Genomic DNA, 12,434 nt, shown 5'->3' with positions numbered 1-12,434 from the left:
TGACATCTACAGACCAAACAGTCGGGCAGGGAAAATGGATATAAAATTGGAGAGACCAAGGGCAGGCTAAAAGCCACAAACACTGTACATTAGCATTCAAGGATGGACTGAAGCCCCTGTCAGTTCTTGTTGCCTCTGCCTTAGGGACCTTGGGGAGAGAGGTAAACACACACATCTGGCCCAGAAGTCAGAACAACTCAGGAGGATGGGCAAGGGCAGACCAGATGCCGGGCCAGATGCTTCTGACCAGTGAGGCAAGTCAGCACATCAGCAACATGAGGACAAGCTGCAGAATGACTGTGGCTTTCCTTCATACCTCCCAGGACTCTTCCTCATGGCTGACCCTAGGCAGAAACTTGAGGGGAAAAAAATAAAGAAAGAAAAAAGTGAATTCTGGGACATGTAGTTCAGCCTTGCTGAGGTGCCCTATTAGAGAGCCATCACAGGGGACGTGTAATTCCACTGCCAAGCAGAGTAAATCAGAAAATGCTTTCAGAGAAGGTGATGCTGGCACTGAACCTTTAAGGATGAGCAGGTGTCACCCAGGAAGGAGGAATAGCAGTTGTGGCAGGCACAAGACCAGAGAAAGAAGTCATGGAAGATACTGGCCTTGAAGGGCAAGCCACCAGGAACATGCCCACCAGGTCCAAAGTTAGGTTCATTTGACTCGTGACAGCAAAGGAATGCACACCAAGGGTACGATGGAGCACCTTAGGAAAAAGAGGTTGGAAGGGGTTCATTACAGAAATAAGATTTATGTGCATACTGAGGAAGTTTTAAGGAAGTGGAAGTCAGTTCTAGATTGGGTGTTTTCAGGAATTATTGGGTCTGGTTGTGAACGGAATTGTGTCCTCCTCCAGGTGCACCTACTGAGGTCCCAACTCCTGGGATCTCTGAATGCAACTGTCCTGGGAAATAGGGCCTTTAAGGAGGTAATTAAGGGTAATGAGGTCTTAAGGGTTGGATCCAGTAGGACTGCCATCTTTATAAGAGGCAAGAGACACCAGGGGTGCACAGAGGAAAGGCCACGTGGGGACATGGCAAGAAGGTGGCTGTCCACAAGCCAAGGAAAGAGGCCTCAGGAGAAACCAAACCTGCCTACACTTTGATCTTGGACTTCCAGCCTCCAGAACTGTGAGAAAATTGATTTCTGTTGTTTAAGCCCCCAGGCTGTGGTATTTTGTTATAGCGGCTGGAGCAGACTCCCACTGGCATTGGTGTAACTATTATCTAGGGAGCAGGAGGTTAAAGCCAAGCTCCATCATCATGTGCATAAGCAGTTCGAAGGTTGGAGACGGTTGCATTCGTTTTATAGTTGCAATGTCTTTGTCTTTGCCTCTTGTTCCACCGTGGTCTCAAAGCCGGATTATTTTTATATTCCGTAGGAGTTGTTTATGTTTAGTTGGAAGCGTCCTGGCATACCTGTCAGCGACCAGCTGCTGGAACTGTTTTTCACTTTCCCATTGGCATAGTCAAAAAGACGATGCTCATTTGCTGATCCAGAAATTACATCGTAGCTTCATTTCTCATGGTGTGGAATCTGGATTCCTTTGCTCCATTTTCTAGATTCACCACCAGGCCTCCCTCTTCCTCGTTTCTTATTTCTCTGTGTTTGTCAATATCCGTGCAATGTGATTCAGTCTTTTCATTGTCTCCTGCATAAACCCTCCTCAGGCTGGTTCCCTCTGCTGGGGGCGTCCTTATCCTTGGTCTCCAAACCCCCCCCACCCCCCCGCCCAAGGCAAGTCTTCTCTTCAAGATGCTCTCAAGTCTTCTCCATCCACAGAAGATGCTCAGATCATTCTAGCCAACTCTTGACCATGGCTCCTCCCTTGGAACTCTTCTGGCTCATAAAGCATCACATAACTCCTGTCTTTCTAACATGATTAGACACCCCCGAGGACAAGGGCCATGGGCCGTCCCTCTTCTGAATTCCATTTTAAATAACCAACACCTTAATGCCCCACAGACAAAAAAAAAAAAAAATGTGCTTGGTTTGTTTCATCACAGTGTTGTTTTTCCTTTTAAAACCCAGGCCATATTATGACATCACTCTATTTCTTTTGCTCCCGAGATGATGGCCCCTCCTTATTCATGTATGTAGCCAGCCAGCCAGCCAGGATTCTTTGAGGGCCTCTTTTTGTGCTCAGCACTTGATAGGTAAGCCGAGTCCTGAAGGATATGCAGATAAACCTGGGGAGGGGGCGGGGATCACCAGGAGAGTTTTACACGCGGAGGAAACAGCAGGAGCGAAAGCACGGAGGCGAGAGAAATCACATGCACGAGGACTGGCAAGATGTCCATGGAGCAACGAGCCTTGTGTGCTGGCTGGGAAAACCCACGAGATGAGGTTGGAGATGCAGGTGGGTCTTGTGGACCACTTACGTGGCTCAGACTTCGTGGTAAGGGCGGGGGAAAGCCCTGGTGGCCTCTGAGCTGGAGACAACTAACGACCGTATTTTGATATTAGAGACTTTGCTGAAATGTCTGGCCTGGATCAGAGACGGGAAATAAGAGACTCCCTAAGGAACAGACTTGTTGCTAAGTGGGAGGGAGTGGGATGGATCGATGGGGAGTTGGGGTTAGTAGATGCAAACTCTTCCATTTAGAATGGGGAAGCGGTAGGTCCAGCACGGGGAACGGTGTGCAGTCTCTTGGGATAGACTGTGATGGGTAGTATGACAAAAATAGTGTCTACATACACATATGAATGACTGGGTCACTCTGCTGTACAGCAGAAATTGAGAGAACATTTTAAATCAACTATGGTTTAATTTAAAAAATTAAAAACAAAAACAAACCAAAGGACCAGAGAGCCTGAATTAGGAGAGCGTAGATGGTGACAAGGAGGTGGGTTCTAGAGAAAGTCCTGTTCAGTTGACTCATTGTCTCCCTGGCAACTTTTCCCCACAAGCATCCTGACTCTATATTTATATTCGTCAACTCATGCTTTGCTTATGGAATTAAGAACGGACACGAGGTTTGGTAGATCGGGGTTGAACTGCATTGGATGTGGTCACTCTGACTCTTTGGGGTGTGTTCATGGGTCCTTTTCCTCTCTGGGTGTGACCCTTCACTACGTTTAAAACCACTGACTCTGGATATGCTCTCCACATCTAGAGCTGATAGCTCCTTATAAGTTTTGGAATCCTTATCCGGAGAAATGCACGACCACCTTCAAAACCGACTTTTGCCCTTGCCTTTTTGAACTGTTGGATCCAGTGCCTATGGTAGCACCTGAGTCTGTTCTGCATGGTTGCTGTCCTCTTCTGCAAGCTGGGTGCACTGCTCTGCCCCCAGCCCGCCCCATCTGGTTTTTAGTTTTATGCCGTCGAGGAGCAGCAGGGCACTTGTCCCTGTGGTCTCAGAAGTCAGGGCATGTAGCTGAATGCTGGGTCAGAGTCAGGCCAGAACAAACAGGGATTTTAGCCAGGAGCTTTCAGCTCACCCCAACCCCTACCCCCACCCCCCCATTTCCAGCCACCACACAGCTGTGCAGGTGGCCTGCTTCCTTTTCAAATCAGGCTGCCTTCTGGAGTTATGGGCCCAGTTCCCAATGGATTCCCGAGGCTCTCTGGATGCTCCTGCCTCTTATTTGCGTGGCTGTGCCTTTTCATTTAGCATCTGAGCAAATAATTCACAGTCTCCTCTACAGCCAGGGAGCTCAAAGCTTCACATGCATGTGTTTTCTACCTCCCGCTGGACTCCAGCTGCCCAATGATGCCTTTGACCCTCTTTTTCACCAGGGTGTCTTTCTTTGCCTCCTCCTCCAGTTTTGGTTTGCCTGGGGTTCTGGTCTTGGTCTGTTTCTCCTGTCTGGCCCTCAGTACTCCTGGCCAATCCCCTTCCCTGCAGAGGTGCTAACTGCCTCTCTGCTCGGCAGACCTGCCTGCAGGCATCTCAAGCTCCGCTTTATACCCAGTGGAGCCCGTTATCTTCCTCGTCTGCCCAGTGTTGCTTTTTTTTTTTCTTTTTTTTGATTTTCATTCCGTTAGCAGTGTCACCCTTTTGCCAGACTGTGCGTGCTAGAAACATCAGAATTATCTTTGACTTTGCTCTTTTCTCCATTCAACCCATTCAGTTGTCCCCATCATGATTCTACCCCTAAAACAGCTTTTTACCCGTTTCCTCTCTGTAGATTCTTACTGCCTGGACAAGGTGGAACAGTGGAGAGAGCTGAGCCCGCCCCATCTCTGCCAGTATTACTGCCTGCGAGGGCTTGGGTCTGTCTCCAGTGTGTTGTGGGTAGTAGTGTCCATTCACTGGGTTGCTCTGGGAACTGAGTGCTTTAATATATTTTTTTTCTCCTTTTTAGGGCTGCATCCATGGCATTTGGAAGTTTCCTGGCTAGGGGTCAAACGGGGACTGCTGCTGCTGGCTTACGCCACAGCTACATCAACGCCAGATCCAAGCCATGTCTGTGACCTACACCAAAGCTTGAAGCAAGGCCAGATCCTTAACCTACTGAGCGAGGCCAGGGATCGAACCCACATCCTCACGGATACCAGTTGGGTCCTGCTGAGCCACAACAGGAACTCCCGAGTACTTTATGTGGAGGATCTCAAACAAGCCCATCCAATGGGCAGTAGTCCACGAAGAGAAGACCACCTCGCACGCCACGTGGCCTCCGAGCTACACAGTGGCTCCACCGCTGCATCCCTACCCCCCACGTTCCTCTGTCTTCTTGGCTCACGCTCCACACTGAAACCAGAGTTACCTTTCTAGAGCTGGAGCTGTTTAGAATCTTCGATGCCTTCCTACACCCAGTTTTTCGTCTGGAATGCAAAGTCCTCCCTCCCTCAACTTGGGGCCACTTTCTGCCTCGTCTTCCCTACGCTTTTGTCCTCTAGGACCTTCCTTTGATGAGCATGACTTGGTCACCTTCTTAGCGCATGTCCGATGTCCACCATAACGATGTGTAATTGACGTAACAGGAATGGAGAGGCCAGTGTTGTGTTTCATGTCTATCCAATTAACGTGCTTTTGAAAGCGAGGATACGTGTCATTAGGAAACTGACTTGAGAAGGTGTGTGTGGCATCTAATAGCATTTACTGTTTTGTTTTTAATAGTGGGAGGTGAGTGGGACTAATAAGAGGGTAACTTGCTATAAATCCCTGGGCATCTTGGTGAACTGAGAGGGCAGTAGGGCAGGACTACCCTGACGGAAAGGAAGTGACTTCCCAACATATATAAAGAGTCAGATACATGGAATAGGTCGACTGAAAATGAATGAAGTACAAAGTTAGAGTGCCTTCTGATTCTGGCTCCCTGCCCGTAAGGACACCTGCTTTTTCCCAGATACCCCACAAACCTCCCTCCGACTCCCATTGCTCCCAACTCTAAAAGTTTTGTGTCCTCTTCTCATCCTCAGCACTGTCCCACCTGCCTGCAATTTGTCAGCTGCCAAACTTCAGCACTGATGGAAAGTAATGAGGGAATTAAGTCATTTATCACTTTATCTTCTATGTACCTATAAAGTTAAAAAAAAAAAAAAGAAAAGAGCAAACTTACCATTCCATCTCAATGACCCTATCATGGTCTTAAAGTCAGGAACAGGGCTGTTTCCTTCTGTCGTACTTGGGGTCTAGCCTAATGACTGCTTATAGTTGAGTAAGGTATTTCGAAAGTCATGTCACATAGTTATAAGTCACTGAGATTGGGTCACTTAACAAAAAGGGTGTTTCGCAAAGAAATTCAGCTGTTAAACACACATTTATTAAGTGTGTCTGCCATATGCTACACATGGGTCCAAAGTGGTGATAAGATGGAGTGAATTCTTACTTTAATGCAACTTGGGTTTGGATGGCAGAAAGACATAGTCAACAAGCAAATAAATAGCTAATTTCATTTCAGAGAGTGATATATAAAGCAGCATAACATTTAAAGCACCTGCTGTTGTGGTTGTTTCAGAAGCATCTCTCGCAAACCATCTGGGTTTCCGTGTCGTTTCCGTCGCCTCATCAGTGAGTCGCCATCTTGGTCTGGCCTTCGCATCCGAAGGCTACCCGCCCCACCCCTGGTCTTCATGACACCTGCATCATTCACCTTCTGTGATTCCCTAGGATCGAAACCTCCAAGAAAGAGGGATCGTACACCAAACTATCAAATGCCCATCGAGGACTGGCCCGTAATGGTCAGGTGACAGAACCTCTGGGACATGGCTGCCTGAGCAGACAGGAAAGTTGTTTGTGTGCATATGTCTGTCTTTAAAAATAGTGATAATCAATGTGGCCCATCTTCTATGCAACTATTAATGGATAACTGACACGTGTTCGCCTGTGGCCTTCTCAAGGCTTCCCATGTGCCCAAGAGTGGCTCTCAGCAAAACATCAGCCAACAATGACCACGCAGTTGCGAACCTGTTATTTATTAAGTCGTATGAATTTGCAAACCAAAGTTAGTTATTTTATCCACGAGGCTACTTACTGTAGCCCATTTTTTTCATGGTAAAATCCTTGACTTTCTTCTCTTTCTCTTCAACAGACCCTTCCCTACCTGCCTGGGCATAGTTCTCCAAACCCACTTCGTGGGGTCTGTTTTCATCGCCTCGCTTGTTTAATAGCCAGCAAGTTATTATTATACTTTGTAATAATATCTCTTAAATGTACCTAGTGCCTCTTTTCAAGTGGCTTCTTGGAGCTCTAAGTACCTTGTGGCTTATGATGTACACCCACGCATTGACAAATATGACACTTTATCAATTATTCTTGCTAATTACTCACCCCCACGTCCCACTTCTCCTAGTGAAACATCGCCACTTGGCAAACATCGTCCCATGACTTGGAGAAGGAATGTGTGTTTGGAACGCAGGGCCCTTAGGTTGGTGACTGGGCTGGCTGCCTCCTGCTTCTAAAGCAGGACTTGGAGGTCCTTTGTGAGGCCTCAAGCGAGAGGAACGCCGCTTCCACAGACCCTCAAATCATCACCAGATCCTTTCTTTGCCAACCCTGCTGAGGTTTGACTTCAAACCAACTGTCAGTTTATGTTTCGGGTAGTGGTTGGTGTTGTCTTTGTTTTGGGGGCTTTGGAGGTTTTTCCCCTGAAGGCAGGAGGGGGCACAGGGTCTTGCACGTTCCATTTGTTTTGGCTCCTGTGTGCTGAGCTCACTGCTTCGCCTCCTTCCTGCGGGCTGGCAACACTGGTCAGAGGTGCTTTGGTTCTCTGCTCAAGCTCAGCCCTGGATGGAAACCCACTCCCTCACGCACAGACTTCCCCACTTGACTAAGCCCCTCCTGCGTGTCACGTAAGAAATTTGCTGCAGATCCCTCTCCTGTAGACCCTGGCTATTGCTTCATACTCACTTTGGAAATTCTTTTTCTTTTTTCTTTTTTTTTCTTTTTAAGGCTGCACCTGCAGCATATGAAAGTTCCCAAGCTAGGGGTCAAATGAGAGCTGCAGCTACAGGCCTATGCCACAGCCACAGCAGTGCCAGATCTGAGCTGCATCTGCGACCTATGCCACAGCCACAGCATTGCCAGATCTGAGCTGCATCTGCGACCTATGCCACAGCTTGAGACAATGCTGTGAGGTCAGAGATCGAACCCACATCTTCATGGATATTCGTTGGGTTCTTTACCATTGCGCCACCGTGGGAACCCCCCACGTTGCAAATTCTGTGTGTTCTTTCCATCTTTCATCACAATGTTTCTTAGTTACACCTGGCAGCTCTTGGTATCTGCTATGGTCTGAATGTGTGTCGCCCCCACCCCCAGCCCCTGTGTCCCACCAGATTCAGATGTTGAGATCCTAATGTGCAATGCTATGACATCTGAAGGTGGGGTCTCCGGACTAGCTTCGTGAAATTAGCGTCCTTATAAAAGAGATCCCGCACCCCTTCCACCATGAGGACATGGCAGGGAGGTCCCGGCTTTGAACCAGGAAGAGGGCAGGGCCTTCAAGAGAACCTGACCAGGCTGGTGCCTTGATCTAGGAATTCCCAGCCTCCAGAACTGTGAGAAATACGTATTTGTTGCCCACCCCCTAAAGTCTGTGGCATTTGTTTTAACAGCCTGAATGGACCAAGGCAGCATCTGAAACTAGCAACTAGAGATTGAGTAGCCTCAGCGCTTTCACATTTCAAGATGGTTCTTTGACGATGGGAATCTGAGAGGCAGACTGGATTTTTTTTCAGTGTCTCGTCCTTCATCAAAGGATCCTGTACCACCAGGCCCTGTATCTCTAACACACGTCATGTCGTTCCTGCTCACTGGAATGGTACTTCCCGTTGCTTCTGCAATGAACATATCAACATGCAAAGATAATGCACAGAAGGCAGAACAAACTTGGAGTAGTTAAGGTTGCATTTGAAAATCCAGCTTTTTATTCTGGAAACTACCGGCAGCATAAAGAAATGCCCGCATACTATATCTTATTTTTTTTAGGAAGCTCAAAGCTAGGAAGGTCACACTATCTGGCTGATTCTCAGCTCACCCCCGTACTTCCACATGGCTGTACCTTTCCAGTTTTTCCCTCACCAAATTTCCATTATTAGCTAAACAGTTAATTTCTACAGTTTAAAAAAAAAAAAAAAAAAAGCTTTTCCAATATAGAGGAAGGTGAAAGAAGCTAAGTTTCCATTCCGGTCTTTGCTAATTACTGCTGTGATCCTTATCCTTTCAAAAAAACTTTCTCCTACAAACCAAATTTAATAATAATCACAGTTGTTAACAATGAATTCCTATTGTAGGCGACCGAAAAATAATTGGTCTCCAAAAGCTTTTCGTCTGTCTAGTTTCAACTCAACCTGCATTTGGAATAAATTTTTTGTTTGTTTGTTTTTGTTTTTGTTTTTGTCCTTTTTGCCATTTCTTGGGCCACTCCCGAGGCGTATGGAGGTTTCCAGGCTAGGGGTCGAATCGGAGCTGAGCTGCCAGCCTATGCCAGAGCCACAGCAACGCGGGATCTGAGCCGCGTCTGCGACCTACACCCACAGCCCACAGCAACGCCGGATCCTTAACCCACTGAGCAAGGGCAGGGATCGAACCTGCAACCTCATGGTTCCTAGTCGGATTCGTTAACTATTGCGCCACCACGGGAACTCCGTGGAATAAAGTTTTGAAAGGAATTGAGAAGTAGTAGCCTCGCATTACCTTTGAGTCAATTTTTTAAAATTCATTTACTGTTTCTTCTCTAAGGGTATTCTCATTAGAAAGCTGTAAGGTTCTTCATTACAATAAACATTACTTAGCAGCTACGCCCTCCCCGTCTGTGTCTGTCACTTACCTCTGGGCACAGTGGGGCCACTGGGTCACAGGGCAGTACAGTGGAAAGAACACGTATCCAGGGTTGGTAAACCGAGTTCCCACACTCCCTCATTATCCACTTTTCTGTGGGCACGTTGCTCATTCTTCTACACTTGAACTTTTTCAGCAAAGTAGCTGTGCCTACCCCACAGTGTTGCGGTGACTCATCAGAGAAACGTGAAAAGGTCTTGAAATGTAAAACACAGTGGCACCCAAGGACTTCACAGTGTTGCGAGTGGTGCCAGAGGAGTGCCTGAATTAGAATAACAAGTGGTTTTTTTCCTCCCACATATTCGTTAAGGAATCTACATAAAAGAATATTGAAAATAAAAGTCTTCCCAAAGTCCCAAAAGTTGAAAACAAATTCATTCCTTTATTTAACAGATATTAATCAAGTATCAGCTAGAGTTAAAAACAAATTCATTCCTTTATTTAACAGATATTAATCAAGTATCAGCTAGAGTTAAAAACGAATTCATTCCTTTATTTAACAGATATTAATCAAGTATCAGCTGGGTGGATTAAAAATACAGAGATTAGAGTTCCCTTTGTGGCTCAGTGGGTTAAGGAGCTGACTAGTATCCATGAGGATGCCGGTTCCATCCCTGGGCTCACTGGGTGGGTTAAGGATCTGGCATTGCCGTGAGCTTCTGGGTAGGTCGCAGATGTGGCTTGGATCCTGTATTGCTGTGGTTGTGGTGTAGGCTGGCAGCTACAGCTCTGAATCAACCCCTAGCCCGCAAACTCCCATATACTGCAGGTGTGGCCCTTAAAAGAAAAAAGAAAGAAAGAAAGATTAATCCAATGTGGATTTGGAATCAAAGAATTTCTGTCTAATATGACATACCTGCCTTATAGTCATTCGTCTTTCTATCCCCAGATTCAGCACAGGAAGTTGGTGGATGTAAGACCTCTGATCAGTCATCTTTCTGGAGTTTGGACAAATACGAAACTCTTACCTCAATTGCATTCTCATTACTTTAGGTCCCTAGACTCCAAAGGAAGCGGAGGGAGTCTAAGCTATTTAGTGGTTTGATTCCATCCCAGCCCTTACCATGAGGGATCCATAATTCATTTCACCAGAGGAATAGCCCCATATACTGTAGCCCTGGCTCCCAGTGCTAAGAATCTATTTATGGATTAGCAAATGCATTAGTCTTACATGTTAGTACTTGCCTCGTAGTTTAGCCCTGTTAGAAATTGGATGGAAGTATTTTAAAAAAAGGGCTTTGTGTCAGAACAGTTTACTTCCCCTCTTCTCTGATGGACAAAGCCATGGCCAGAGGCAGTCCGCTCATTCCACTCATTGTTAATATTTGCACAGATGGTACGTACCCAGTTTCATTACAGAAGCTTCCGGTGCTTTAAAACAAGTGAGCATTTGTGGCTCCCCTTTAGCTGGTGGGACTAAGAGAGTCCAGAGAGGTGAGGTGACATCTGCCTCACCACGCATCTCTTGGGACACAGCTGCAACTCTCTCTCTCTCTGCAGGGGTCTCTGGCTCCAAACTCATTGACATGATGTTGGTGGTGCTTCAGAAGAACACCTTAGGTTTTATGTAGTGTCTTTCCTGGCCGGGGAATTCGTTTTGATACGTCCCCTCTGCAACTTCCAGATGCCTTCGTGAAGGAAGGAAATGTAAAAATACAGTTGTTGTAAGGACAGAGTTCCCCCTTCATTATTGGACCCCCGTCAAGCCATTCATCCTGTCATCTTCTTGCCGTCTAGAAATAGCCTTGGGAGGCGTTTTCATTGTGGCCCGCTGGGTTAGGAACCCAATCAGTATCTATGAAGATGTGGGTTTGATTCCTGGCCTCAATCAGTAGGTTAAGGATCCAGCATTCCAGTGAGCTGGGGTGTAGGTCAAAGACGTGGCTTGGACCTGGTGTTGCTGTGGCTGTGGTGTAGGCCGGTAGCTGCAGCTCTGATTCATCCCCTAGCTTGGGAACCTCCATGTGCTGAAGGTTCGGCCCTAAAAAGAATACAAATGGAAATAGGTATGGGGCCAGCTTTTTGTCACCATTGCGTATTGTCATCAGCCCTGTTGATAAACTAAGCAAGGTTACTGTGCAGTAGCCCTGAGAGCACCTTCTTTGTCCTCTGGAACATCTGCAGTTCCCTGTCTGGGGGCTAAGATGAAGTTCAGAGGTCAGAGATCTAGCAAGTTACCAGGGGGGATTCCAGATTTTCAGATGGGAGGGAAGTGGGGCCTGCCATTCTTTTCTCCCCTCCACTGTTATCCCCACACATATTTAACTCTGGATTAGTACTTGATGAAGGCAGGTGAAGTGCTTTGGCCCAGGGAGTGAGGAAACCAGGATGCCCTGATCCCTGTCCATTGCTGCTGTGTTCTGCCTTCCTCCATCCTAGACTTCTTGGCTTCCCCGTCCACACACACCTCCTGGAGCAATGCCTTCATTTGCAGTTTTGGACACCTGACTATTCTGTCCACAGCATCTCATCTTTTCTGTGCGTGTTGCACTTGCTCTTTTCCTTGGCTAACCTGCATGGAATTCTCATAATTCCAATCAGCAGAAGTACAGTGTGTATTTCCTTGGCTAACGGTATATGCTAAGCCTGGTGAGGATAATGAAGGAGGGAAGCTGATTTTTTTTTCTTGTTTTAGCAAGGAGCATCTAATTGGTCTTTTGAGGGTGATGCTCCAGTGCCTTTTAGGACTTCAGTATGACCGAGCCGTCTTTGCACTGCCTGCCTCCTTCAGATGTCCTGCTTCAGGTGGACTATGCTCTGAGCTACAAGAAGTCTGGTGCTCACAGAGTTAAAATCTTCCCATGTCCCCCAGTCGTGATCCTCTGCATCCTCAACCCAGGGTGGGGCTAAGGGTCTTGCCCTTGTCACTCTTCCTGAGGACAGGAGGGGAGGAAGAGATGAATCCAACTGTGAATTCAGTGTCCCAGAAACGAGAAGCCCAAATCCCTTTTAGCACCCTGACCCACCCACATCATCTGTGAGTCACCTGCAGTGCTTGCTAACAGTTGATGGCAGAGAGAAAACGTGAAATCAGTTTTGCTATGCAATGTCTAAGAGAAAAAGGTAAAGGAGTTACTTATTTTTCTTTCCAATTTCTGAAGATGGTAATTAGGAGAACTCACACCAGCCAGGCTCCAGTGCATGCAAGCAAGACCCCTATAGGCTGCACCATGTATTCATGGAAAAATATGCTTAGACAA

The 12,434-nt window shown here is 46.9% G+C and overlaps 1 protein-coding gene across 23 annotated transcripts in view; it reads left to right on the top strand.

Annotated features, from left to right (window-relative positions):
- The window catches only part of CELF2 (CUGBP Elav-like family member 2), an 872,498-nt gene that overhangs the window by 527,837 nt on the left and 332,227 nt on the right, over positions 1 to 12,434 (top strand). The window contains exon 1 of one of the 23 annotated variants that reach the window (XM_084978857.1): positions 12,212 to 12,297. Coding sequence (XP_084834983.1) covers positions 12,281 to 12,297 — 17 coding nt within the window. The 5' untranslated portion in view covers positions 12,212 to 12,280. 23 annotated transcript variants of the gene reach the window in all.

The sequence above is a fragment of the Sus scrofa genome, chromosome 10 (genome assembly GCF_054392235.1).
Source record: "Sus scrofa isolate SSC_HxYL_T2T_F1_AM1 chromosome 10, Sscrofa_HxYL_maternal_Yorkshire_Landrace_v2.0, whole genome shotgun sequence".
Lineage (NCBI taxonomy): Eukaryota > Metazoa > Chordata > Mammalia > Artiodactyla > Suidae > Sus > Sus scrofa.
The sequence above is the reverse complement of the archived record's forward strand: the minus strand, read 5'-3'. Positions and strand labels throughout refer to the sequence as shown.